Consider the following 14,042-nt stretch of genomic DNA (forward strand, 5'->3'; position numbering starts at 1 on the left):
GCCATCTTTAATAGGGAACTGAGGAGGAACCTCACTGAAGATGATGAAAAGTGACATTGAAAACCCGTGATTTTGGTCGGACCTAGTACCAGATCAGCATACCTACAGCCATCAGCTTTAAAGAATAAATTGTTTCAAGTTTCGAGGAATTTTTGAACTGGCACTGGGTCCGTCTAAGCATGCGGATGGTCGATTGGCTTTTGCGCCATCTTTAATAAGGAACTGTAGAGGAACCTCACTGAAGATGATGAAAAGTGACATTGAAAACCTGCGATTGTGGTCGGACCCAGTACCAGATCAGCATACCTAAAACCATCAGCTTTAGAAAATAAATTGTTTCAAGTTTCGAGAAATTTTTGAACTGGCACTGGGTCCGTCTAAGTATACGGATGCTCGATTGGCTTTTGCGCCATCTTTAATAAGGAACTGTAGAGGAACCTCACTGAAGATGATGAAAAGTGACATTGAAAACCCGTGATTTTGGTCAGACCCAGTACCAGATCAGCATATGGATCCATCAACATTAAAGAATAAATTGTTTCAAGTTTCGATTTTTTTTTTTAATAACCAAAAGTATCGAGTAATATCAGACAGCCTATTTTTCCACTTAATTTTCCCATCATGAATATTAAATTACAATAAGCTTTAAACAATTTATTTTAGTGTTTTTTATATATAGATTTTTTTAAAAGCTACAACTGACAAACTGCTTTCGTTCTCTGATGCACTTCTCATTTTCATTTTATCCACTCATTATTTTCTGCTCAATCCAGAAACTTTCAGATTGATTTAAATTAAATAATTGATTGATATTAAAGTATGGGGATAGTTCTGCATTGGGTAGCGTGTTGCAGGAGTGATACTCTTCTCAAGCGCCGTCTACTTTGCCGAGGCGGGCTCAGAACTGTCCTTCTTCAAGTCGATCCCAGACGCCTTCTGGTGGGCCGTCGTCACAATGACAACTGTCGGATATGGTGACATGAGGTAACTTATCACGCAACATTCTTTCAGGTGTGGTGCTATTCTCAAGCGCCGTCTACTTTGCGGAAGCCGGCTCGGAAAATTCATTCTTCAAGTCAATCCCTGACGCGTTCTGGTGGGCCGTTGTGACAATGACAACCGTGGGATATGGGGACATGACGTATGATGTACTCTATTTCAATTAACGAATTTAGTTTGCCCTTTTTCCGTTTTGGTTTTCTCTACCAGTTTTCTATTTGTTTTTGTTTTCAGTTTAGAATTTTTTGGTTTTCTTTTCTTTTTCTTTTTTTATCAGTTTAGTTTTTACGTTAAAGAGTTTTATATGAGAAAAGAGTTACATATTTTGCATCCCATTTTATTATAATGTCATGTACCGTTATTTATTACCTTTTATTATTTTTTTATTTATTTTTGACAACTCACCCCTTAGTTTGGATTGCAGTGATATTTATTATTACTATTATTATTATCTAGCCCTGGTTGTCACTCGCGTAGTTGTCTCACTTAGCTTGGATCACTAGGCGAGCCCTAGGCCGCCCACAGACTCTAACACAAGAATGGATGTTGAAGAAAATTCTTTGTTTTTTCAAAAACCGCGAGCCCCTTGAAAAATCCTTAATCAAAACGCGTTTTTGGCGAACGATAACGGCTTACATCAAACGTGCGCTCACCGGTCGACGGATCTTGAAACCGCCATGAACAATGCATTCCCAATTAATCCGACGGCACTTCGTGGTTATACGGTGTGTGATTGTCCGCTGGACCAAAAATTTAAATTATATCTTCTGTGTAAAATAACATAATTATGTGCTGTAAGTGCATGGAAATGTTCTTAAGTATTTTATAGTGTTTGGGTCGGAAAGGGAAGCTTGCAGAATGCATTGTACCTTATACCCATGATAGTACCAGCTCTATGTTGTATTATGTGTTACCTCTATTGATGATGATGATGGCAAGGTCGGGCCTCATGCGTGTTCTCTCTTTCTCTCCCTTTTAACCCTTTTCTTCTCTCACTCTTACTCTGTATCTGTCTTTATTCCCAAATCTGTGTATTTCTATTTCTATGTCTTTCTATTTTCTTTTTCTTCGATGTTGTAAGCCGGTGATATGAAATGTTTTGCTTGAGCCCGTATATACATATGTATATGTATATATATATTACTCTCTATCTATCCAATGGCAACCGCTCGTCTTCACTTCAGTTGTTTTTTTTCTCAAAATAAAACTCTCTCAAACAGAGAACAAAGAATTTTCTCAAACTACAGTGTGGACGTGTGTTGGACGTGGCTCATTCTCACATTCATTGCTTTCACTGTTCAGCTTCTCACACCTGCACATGTAACCCAGTTAGTACCTATTTTTATTACTCGTTTTAGTTATTTCAAGCTTCTTCCTTAAAAGTTCGAGTAACCTTTGTCAGTAGAGTGCTTGAGTCTAAACGCATAGACAAAAAAAAATTTAATTTGGTTATTGTGATGCAGAGCCGACCACCCGCCCCCACCTCACCGTCCCGAAAAGCGTCCAATTTTGGTGTTGCACGTGCATGGCATGTTTTGATATGTTGTCGCTTTGGCCTGATATGTATTTCGACATACCGTCCGACATTTCTGACAGTTTCCCTCTCATTTCAGACCTGTGGGTGTCTGGGGAAAGATTGTCGGGTCGCTGTGCGCGATTGCAGGTGTACTCACGATTGCCCTCCCCGTACCTGTCATTGTCTCGAATTTCAACTATTTCTACCACAGGGAGACTGACCAAGAGGACATGCAGTCGCAGAACTTCAATCATGTCACAAGCTGTCCGTACCTGCCAGGCACGCTTGGTGAGTAGTCAAGACACATTCCTTATAATTTATTTTCTACCTCGCAAGCCGGCTGGGAAAAAAAATCCTTACAAACGTTCTTTATAAAATAATAAGTACATAATAAAAATTACAAAATTCATTTGTGCATTATTAAAAAAAATATTTATTGTAAAATGTACAAAGGAACAGTAATGACATCGATTTAATTAACACTCTCGCCTCTATTAAAAATCAATCGACCAATCAAAGCCCACGTTATTGCTTACTTAATCGCGAACTTCTTTGATCGGAGCATTTTTAATTATCGTTAGATTGTCCTAGTAACAGGCCGACTCCTCAACCAGCGCGCTTTTTGACTTTGACAATACAAGCCGTCAGTTATTGATCAATTATTAAATAAATGATATTAAATTATAGATTTCATGTCAATAACGACCTTTAGATTTTCTCGGTTAATTGAAGCGAACGTGTCATTGTTTAAATAATAAACTGTTTCCACCGAAACACGGCGGTGTTCATCAGTAAATTTTATCTTTCGAAATTGTGCTCCAACGCAAATAATTTCTCTATTGGCGTCTGGCCAAGCGAAAAGAAGTAGGTCAGGCACTACAGACACTGATTTTATATTACATCAAAGTTCATGTAAAGCAACTATTGATTTTCGAATCGCTGTATGAAGAGGCATAATCCCTCATCTTACTTTTTTTGGCCGGGAAATTTTCGCATTGGCTAAATCGTTTCTTTTACCAATTAAATTGACAAAAGTGTTGGCGATTAGACAGAAATAAATTAGAACAAATAAGCTTTTGGCTGTAATAAATATGATTTATGTTAAAAGGTTTTTCTGTCGAACAAAACAAAATTTGTACTATTTTACGAGTTACTTATTTTTTTTTTTTAAATATATGAACAATTCACTAATTTCGTGGTCCGCTTGACCAATTAATATATTACAATTAATTAAGGTTTTTAGTTGAGATAAAAAAGTCAATGGCACGAGCGGGATTCGANGTGGCGAAAGGTACCATCCTACCATCGGACCATCGCGATCAGGCCCTCGACGCTAAACACGCAGTTAAAAATATGATAAAAGAAAGATGGCAGCGTCAGTGGGCGGGGTCGTCGGAGAGGCTCTTGCGAGTCAAGAGCACGACCGGTAGATGGCCCTCAGAGAATCTGAGCAGGAGACGAGGGATCGTCCTCACCCGACTGAGGATTGGCCATACGCGGTTGACACATGGGCACCTGCGCGGGCTTTGGCAGAGAAAGGTTGCTCGATGTGTCCCACATAATAGAGGCGTGTTATGCCTTGGCTCCATACAGAGAGCGTGTAGGCATGCCGCCGGACTTAAGAAGAGTTCTCGAGCACGGTAGCGAGTTTCAGAGTCCCCTGTTCCGTTTTTTAGGGGAAATTGGGTTTTTTTATTGTATATAATATGTCTTATGTGTTGTGTGTCTATATGTTTTGTCTGAGTGCATATATTTATTAGCGTGAATGGCGAGGGGTGAGGGTGAAATATAACATCAACATCACGCCTCGAACGATGAGAGCGTAAGAGTATGTGTTCAGGGTCGATGGCGGAATATTTATAAAAGTACTCCATCGACCCCAATCTAGATTAGTTTGAATATAGGGTCGGTGGAGGAATATCAAATACTCCACCGACCAAACGGAAAGAGTGTATTGTATGGATGTATTTATGTGTATGAATGTAGTGTTTGAAAGGGTAAATAGAATAGAGACATTGTTGGGGACTGAAATGACCTAGATGTCGGAAGCCCCAGTCAAAAAAAAAAAAAAAAAAAAAAACTATTCCTTTAACTATGCTATTCACTAGTCAGTGCATCCAAAATCTCCAAAACCTGAGGAAACACAACAACCTGATGATATCTCGGGTGCCGGGCACAAAGGAATTTTGGGTAACGAAAAAGCAGACACACTTGTCAGAGCAGGATCTGCAAGACCATACTTGGGTGAACCTTGGGATAAGAAAAACAAATCAGAATCCTCCATCGCAGAATGGACCCAAATAAAACAAAAGGAGATAAAACTCAATAAACTTATGATGAAACAACCTACACCAAAACGAGCAAAATCACTGCTGCAAGTGGAGACAGCTAAACTAAGAGGAGTGATAGGACTTCTAACTAGTCACTGGCATCTGAGAAAACATCTACACAACATGGGCATACAACGGCCCAAAGCCCTCGTATGAATCCGACATGTAGAGAAAGGTCGATGTGTCTCACCTAATTGAAGGGTGTGACTCCTTGGCTCTCTATAGAGAGCGTGTAGGAAGAACTATGAGAATTGTGCTTGAGCACGGCTGCGAGTATCTTGGTGCCCCGTTCCGATTTTTAGAAGATTATATATAATACTGATAGTTTTGTGTGCGTGTGTTGAGAGTTAATGTATTTATTGGCGTGAATAAGCAGCGTGAGAATTCTGATGGCGGAATATTGAGTACCCATTGAAATATTGTCTCAATGGACAGTAAAGGAGAGCAAGAACTCACGAGAGCATTAGACACGACGATATGCTATGCAGATGGCTCCAAAACAATCGAACGAACCGGACCGGGTATTTTTTGCACACGCCCAAGATATGAGCAATCAAACTCATTAGGGATGTACACTTAGGTTTTTCAAGCAAAAATACATGATATTAAGGCTTGTGCGTTAGAAAATCTTAAAAGTGATTCCTTAAAATCTTAAAAGAATCATAAGATCAGATAACCAAGAAGCTATTAAAGCATTAGCCTGTAAAAAAATCACATCAAAATTAGTCAGTGAATGCATCCAAAATCGCCAAAACCTGATGATATCTAGCATACCAGAATACAAGGGAATTTTGAGTAGAGACAAGGTCTCGCAGATCCTTCTCTGGCCAGTGCCATAAAATATTTAAAACAATAAAAAAATTTCAATAAATCGAATTGTCATAAATAACCAATCCAGGATATTTTTATCATCTAACATTACACTACGACAGGACAATCTTTTGCTTCAACGAGCATACACAAACTGACAATAAGACCAGAAATGGAATGGGTAGCCAAACTTGAGCCATAGGAAAACTTCGAAGAAAAATATTTCCTCGAAAGTATGGCAAAACACATCACACAGACAGCAGATACGTTGATGACTTATTGGCCGTAGTAGATGTCAACAATATAAACCACTGCAGATCTGAATTCATACACAAAAACAATTTATGTTGCAAATAGAAAACAATAACAGTATAAATTTCCTAGACTTAACAATTACTAAAATTGACAATAAATTACAATTCAACTTATGCAGCGACCAATAAAATCATACTGGCAGGCTCAAACCACCCCCACTGACACAAAATGCTCTAAATTGCGTGACGGACTAAAACCAGTACCACTGACTAAACAGAAAAAAATACAAACCGAAACACACAATAAAGACAAGATGAACACTATCACAAAATAATAAACAAAACGATGTACCCATGTAACGATACCCATGTAAATGGGTAGGTTTGTGGCGAAATATAGAATACCACTCAGACCCACAAACGATGTTAGTTTTTATCTTCCTAAAGAATGTATTTATTAGCGTGATAGGCTGAGTGTAGGTTGGTGGCAGAATATAGAGTACTCACAGACCCAACAAACGAGGTTAGTTTGCATTTTCCTAAAGAATTTATTTATTAGCGTGATAGGTTGTATGTAGGATTGTCGCAGAATGTAAAGTACTCCTAACACCTACCAAATGAGGTTAGTTTTTATCTTCATCAACACTGTATTTATTAGCGTCATGGTTGAGTGTAGGTTTGTGGTGGAATATAGAGTACCCCCAGACCCAACAAACGAGGTTAGGTTTTATCTTCATCAAGAATGTATTTATTAGCGTGACAGTTGAGTGAAGGTTTGTGATGGAATATAGCGTACCCGTCAAACCCAACAAACGATGTTAGTTTTTATCTTCCTAAAGAATGTATTTATTAGCGTGATAGGCTGAGTGTAGGTTTGTAGTGGAATATAGAGTATCTCCAGACCCAACAAACGAGGTTAGGTTTTATCTTCATCAAGAATGTATTTATTAGCGTGACAGTTGAGTGAAGGTTTGTGATGGAATATAGCGTACCCCACAGACCCACCAAACGAGGTTAGATTTTATCCTCATCAAGAATGTTTTTATTAGCGTGATAGTTGAGTGTAGGTTTGTGGTGGAATATAGAGTACCCGTCAAACCCAACAAAGGATGTTAGTTTTTATCTTCCTAAAGAATGTATTTATTAGCGTGATAGGTTAAGTGTAGGTTTGTGGCAGAATATAAAGTACCCCTAAGACACACCAAACGAGGTTAGTTTTTATCTTCATCAAGAATGTATTTATTAGCGTGATAGTTTGAGTGTAGGTTTGTGGCAGAATATAGAGTACCCCTAAGACCCACCAAACGAGGTTAGCTTTTATCCTCATCAAGAATGTTTTTATTAGCGTGATAGTTGAGTGTAGGTTTTGGAAAAATATAGAATACCGCACAGACCCAACAAACGAGGTTAGTTTTTATCTTCCTAAAGAATGTATTTATTAGCGTGTTAGGTTGAGTGTAGGTTTGTGGAGAAATATAGAATACCACACAGACCCACCAAACGAGTTTAGTTTTTATCTGCCTAAAGAATGTATTTATTAGCGTGACAGTTTGAGTGTAGGTTTGTGGCAGAATAAAGAATACCCCACTGACCCAATAAACGAGGTTAGTTTTTATCTTCATCAAGAATATATTTATTAGCATAATAGTTGAGTAGGGTTTGTGGTGGAATATAGAGTACCCCTTAGACGTATATAAAGGTATCGGCTTAAAACCCCTTTGCGTTACAAAATTGTAATTGCGCATACAGTTTGAAAGTTTCTAGTCAATTTGAATTTATTCGATATCGTCCAATGTATTTATTAGCCTGAGTGATGGGGTTTCGGATTTAGGTTGCGGGCATTAGGATTCCAGAATTTCCATCAGATCGTCAGGTCGTTCTACTGGACAGCTAAACATTTTTAATTTTAAAAAAATACTACAAAACATCCAGAAAGGACGAAAAGTCCTGGAAAACATAGTAAAGGCGACCAGAAAAATAAAAAAAGCCTAAACTTAGTCCACGAAATGTACCGACAAAGAAAGTCAACCCAGACATATGCACCCCATTCCTCACGACTGTATAAAAAAAGACTTGGCTTCATAAAAATCACGCAGACTCAATGATGTCGAAACGCATCCGACAACGAGGACAAGAAGAAAAAATCTAACAGCTGTATAAACAATATTTTTAAACAGAAAGAATCTAAACTAATTTTCCGTAGTCTAATATACCTAATACTTACATAATAAGTTGGCTTACATAATAATACTTACATAAAATCGTTAAGCCATTCACAAAGTCAGCACAGTTTCTGTTCAATCTCAGATAAGAGGCCAATGTATATTATTTTCAACCGGCTATTGTCAAGGAAATTGGATTATCGGCCTGCTCTGCTTGTTCGTAAATAATTATCTACAATAGTTTTATTCCACGAATTTGCAATTTTCTCGATGAATAGCGAATTAACCAATGCAGTTAATAAAATACACCCGGTTATATGTCGTTCAAACTTTTCAAAAAGTAAAACGAGTATTAAAAATATAACAGTCACGGACTTTCCAAACAAGTTCTATTTTACGTTTATTTTAACTTATCTACTCGATTTATTATATTTTAAATTATTTGTTTATATGTCTAAACTAATATTATTTGTTCTCGTAGCAGGCTATGGCGCTAACATTCCTTGTTTTTCCCGCTTTTGTTAAAAGTCGTATATAAGCTAGATATGTGTGTACACGTTTTTTTTTGTATAAAATAATAAGTTGTTACATTGTATTTTTGTTTACAAGTCAAATGAAGGATTAATATTTACCTAGAGATTATTGATTCTGTTCGTTATTTTGGATTTGTAGATCCAGAAGAAGAGCAGAAGTTACTTGAGCAAATTACGAGCAAATACCGTGATAATAAGGTGATCAGGCTTTGAACTGCTCGAAATTTGTTTTAACACAATATGACAGACAATTTGATTTGTTAAAATGTTTTCTGTGCTATCTACTAACAATACGACAAAATATTCAAAAAATTCAGATCGAGTCTTAAGAGACTGTCAAACAATTCCGATTAAGTTGAGGATTTAATGTGTGCTATATTTCGTTATTTTAACAGCACGATTTTCTTTAACAAGAAGATTTTTTTGTGTTTTTAACGTACATTTATTATTGATTTTGGATTTATTTGTAATGAGTTTTAAGTATTTTCCAGTTAACTTGACCAGCTTAAGATTGCCATATATAACAATTTATCTGATTTTTTTTTTCTTTTTGACTTTTGAATCAAATTATTTTAAATGTAAGAAACGAATTTTACAGATTGTAAGTGGTAAGTTTAACATTGTACACCCCTCTTAATTTCAGATATCCGATGCAGAGACCTTATGTAATTAACCCAAAGGTTAATCATACTAAATTCAAAACGTTGCTATTAAATTATGAAAAAAAAATGCTTAGGCCGTGATAACATTAACATTTGACCAAGTCACAACGAAGAACAGTACGGTTATTGGAAGTCGGCCAATGGGACGCAAACTCTTAACGCCACGCCCACTCAGTTTGGTCGATGGGGCAAACAAATACTTGGCCCGATTTTAAATTTCGTCCCGTTAAATTGGACACGGTTGATAATATTTCGAAACGGGGTGTAACACGTGTAAATGACCGCTTCTGAGAAGGTTGGGTAGACACAATTTTGCTATAAATCCCATATGGTCCATTTTGTAATAAAAAATTTATAATATAATAGTTCATAAAAAATCAGGACAAAACTTACAATATTTCACAAAATTTTAACTTCAGTTTTTACAAAATGTTTTTGGTCAAACAATTTTTATAAATATTTTAATAAACGAGACTCACCACAAACTTAGTATAACATTTGCCTCTTAAAACTAAATTTTAAATAATCAATACAATATAATAATAATTTATTTTCATTCATACTTGAAGAGTAATAGTAATTTTTAATTATGTGTATGTACAATTTATAAAAAGCCTTTTCTTCTTGTATTTTCATATAACGGGGTGTCCCACAAGAGATTTTTCTAGGGCCCTTCTATTAACAATATACACAATCGACACTCCATTTTTTCCTAATAGCGTTATAAGCTTTCTGCAATAATATTATTTGCCTTTTATCTTGATTTTACACAACTTTAGTTGGCTAAATAATCAATGTAAAATAATAAACATTAATTTTCATACATTAATTGAAAAATAATGTTTGATCAAAGTTACCAAACCCACTTCTGGCACTTATTATAAAAGAATGTTTTATTCGTAATCAGTTTTGGCTCTTCTTCTTACATTCCCATTAAAGTGAGTCCCAGGGGAAAATCGTAGGGCCCTTATTATTACAATATACACAGTAGACATTCCTTTTTTTCCCCAATAACATTATATGCTCTTTACGACAATGCAATTATTTTTTTCGTGACTTTACACAACTTTGGTTGGCAAAAATAATCAATGCAAAGTAGTTAACATTTATTTTGATTCGTTAATTGAAAAATAATGTTTGAACAAAGTTACTAAACCCACTTCTGGCACTTATTCCAAACAGATTTAAAATATTATCCGTTTTACTCAGTACTAATATAAATTACCAATTATGACAAATTTTTCACGATTAAAGTAATTTAATTGAGTGTATATAAAATGTAAGAAGTCTCTTCTTTTTATATTCACATTAAAGTTGGTGTTCCCCAGGGGAAAATCGTAGGACCCTTACTTTTACAATATACACAGTAAACATTCCTTTTTTCCCCAATAACATTATATACTCTTTACGAATGATAAAAAATTTTACTCAGGCCTATTATAAATTACCAATTATGACAAAATTTTCCCTATTAAAGTAATTTAATTGAGTATATATAAAAAGTAAGAAGGCTCTTCTTCTTACATTCCCATTAAAGTGAGTGTCCCCCAGGGGAAAATCGTAGGGCCCTTATTATTACAATATACACAGTAGACATTCCTTTTTTTCCCCAATAACATTATATGCTCTTTACGACAATGCAATTATTTTTTTCGTGACTTTACACAACTTTGGTTGGCAAAAATAATCAATGCAAAGTAGTTAACATTTATTTTGATTCGTTAATTGAAAAATAATGTTTGAACAAAGTTACCAAACTCACTTCTGGCACTTATTCTAAAAAATTTAAATACTATCCGTTTTATTCAGTACTAATATAAATCACCAATTATTACCAAGTTTTCACGATTGAAGTAACTTAATTGAATGTATGTATAAAAAACGTAAGAAGTCTATTCTTCTCACATTCCCATTAAAGTGAGTGTTCCCCAGGGGAAAATCGTAGGACCCTTATTATTACAATATGCACAGTAGTCATTCCTTTTAATATAATAATCAATGCAAAATAGTTAACATTTATTTTGATTCGTTAATTGAAAAATAATGTTTGAACAAAGTTACCAAACTCACTTCTGGCACTTATTATAAAAAGTTTAAATATTAACCGTTTTACTCAGGACTAATATAAATCATCAATTATTACCAAGTTTTCACGATTAAAGTCATTTAATTGAATGTATATAAAATGTAAAAGTCTCTTCTTCTTATATTCACATTAACGTTGGTGTTCCCCAAGGAATTATTCTAGGGTCCTTCTATTCACAATACACACAATCGACACCCTTTTTTTTCCTAACAACATTATATGCCACTGATCCTTCCTTAACTAGTCATAAGTCTCAATTAAAATATTATTTATCTGGCTAAATAATCACTACGAAGTAATAATTATTTATTTTGATTCGTAGGGTGAAAAAAAAATTTGGATCAAATTCACCAGCTCTGCATGTGCGCCTAATATAAAAAACTTCAGTTCTACTCGAGACTACTATAAATTACTAATTAATTATGACGATTTTTTCTGAACTAATTTATAGAATGTAAGAAGGCTGTTCTTTTCATATTCCCATTAAAGCAGGGTGTCGCCCAGGGCTAATTTTTAATATATGTTAAGCTTATTTTCACTTTGATACCCCTTATCACCCGTACATTTTTTCTAAAATAAGCATAAAATAAAACGCTTTAAAATTACCTTAATTTATTTTATGAAGATAAAAGCCGTTTATCACATAAGATTTAACTTTATCTAGTTACTCCTAAATAACCCTATTTTTGGAAAATAAACAAATAATAAAAATATTATAAGACTATCTAATAAGAAGGTTTGATACTTTGTTACATTATCCTGCAAGTTTTAGGCTTTGTTGAGGACACACTTGATAAAGTAGATATGACTGTCGGTTTTGATGCATACTTTACGTGATTTTATTTATAGGCCGAGCAGATTCTTTCATAATTTGAGAAATTGTACCAGACAAGAGGCCGCTAAATTTCCTTTATAAACTGTCATTTATTCAATCCGGGAGCCCCTCGCCGGGTCAGCAATTTTCTAAACAGGAATAACATATGCACAGCAATGATAAACTGACAGAAGATTAATTTGGATTCATTTCGGTGTACACTGTCTGCCCTATAAAGGTAAACACTCCCTTTTCCCCGTGGATTAAAATCCCCTGCATTTATTTCCGGACATCCAATAAACAGGCCGCCACCGTAGTACGTGATCCTCAATCTATCCTACAAATGATTTACATGAAACATTTATGGACATAATGGCAAAAATCCAAAATTCAGTACTATATTCATTCTACTGTTTAAACTGGAGCAAGTATTTTCGGGTAATTTTTCTTCCACCAATGAAAAATAATTTAAGCGGAACCAAATTTTTTTTAAAGGCTCAACACCCTACTGACTTCAATGTCCAAAATCCTTGAAAGACACCTTTATTAAAGCGCTTAACACCCACTCTAGATACTCATAAAATCATTAAATCATTCCTTCTCATTAATTCGGCTTCAGTCCCCATGACTTCACGCTCCAACGAGGTTTCAGAGTTCTTCATTCTATCTCATCTATTCTAGAGCAAAAAGACTATTGCTTTCGTGCGTTTTTAGATGTAGCTTTATGTAGGGCGTGCTTTATAAACTTAAACACTTCAAAATTATCCTCAAATCTTATCTAATTGACCGCTGCTTCAGAGTACAATGAGTACTTGGAAATCAGATACAATCCGGCGTCCCACAAGGAGCATTCTTAGTCCCTCCATTTTTATCATTTATACTGCTGACCTACCGATACATCCAATGCCATCATCACCTACGCGGACGTTACCGCAATTTTGTCCTCTAATTCGAATCCTATGCTCGCTATCTCCGACAGCCAATAGCTTGAGCGTATTGACTGTACAAAAAGGAGAGGACAAGACAATGAAAAAAAAATGTACTTCGTAAGTTCACATTGAATTGACAATCTTGCCTTCCATTGCATATCAACATCAAAGAGATTTCCACTCAAGACTTAAGAGACAACAACAGAAGACTTGGGATGAACTATCTAGGACCGTCTTGACCGATAACACTAATATAACCTTATACAAGACCTAATGGTTACCGCTTCTGACTAAGGAGTGGAACTGCGGTGTTCTGACAAATCATCCAACATCAAGAGTATCCAACTTCCAACCAAACCTCAAACATCGTCAAAGCTCCTTACTACTAACCTCACTATTCCGATTGTCGACCTCAACATCACGTTGTCAACGAACCAAAAGATTCACACTAACCTCGCGATCCCAACCCTAGTACTCGAGCCCTCTTTATAAATTCGCATTCCAAGAAACAGCGATGACCTCAGACCTCCTTGTCCTTTAATCCTTCAGACTCAGTGCCAGAATTGGCCGGTTTATCACGGTGGTGTCCTCTGGGTGCAGCGCTGGCTTTTGCGTTTGTGCTGTGACGTGTTAAACAAAATTTTAATCACATTTATAATAAGTACGAATATGACTATAGGGTATTAATAAAATAATTATAAAAAATCCTTTACAGGCAATGGTTTGAATTTAGAAATCAGCCCTCCTACCTTTAATACACAAAATTTGCAAGGTGGAAGAGCATACATTACAAAAATTCTATAAACGTTAAAAATTTCCTTTATACGAGTCAGGTGGTTAAATAGGTTAGCTTCAATATTCATAAATATCTTACCCTAAAAGGATGATACACTAGAAAGAAAGCATGTACTCTTAATGTCGGAAAAACTCTCATTTGAACTTACCAG

At 35.6% G+C, this 14,042-nt stretch overlaps 1 protein-coding gene across 1 annotated transcript in view; it reads left to right on the forward strand.

The window, feature by feature from the left end:
* Positions 1-14,042, forward strand: part of LOC106662285 (potassium voltage-gated channel protein Shaker) — a 52,064-nt gene that overhangs the window by 17,983 nt on the left and 20,039 nt on the right. The window contains exons 3-4 of the mRNA XM_024228000.1: positions 855-984; positions 2,613-2,803. Coding sequence (XP_024083768.1) covers positions 855-984; positions 2,613-2,803 — 321 coding nt within the window. The remainder of the gene's footprint in view (positions 1-854; positions 985-2,612; positions 2,804-14,042) is intronic.

This window comes from Cimex lectularius, unplaced genomic scaffold, assembly GCF_000648675.2.
Source record: "Cimex lectularius strain Harlan isolate CLEC.00 unplaced genomic scaffold, Clec_2.1 scaffold44, whole genome shotgun sequence".
NCBI classification, from domain to species: domain Eukaryota; kingdom Metazoa; phylum Arthropoda; class Insecta; order Hemiptera; family Cimicidae; genus Cimex; species Cimex lectularius.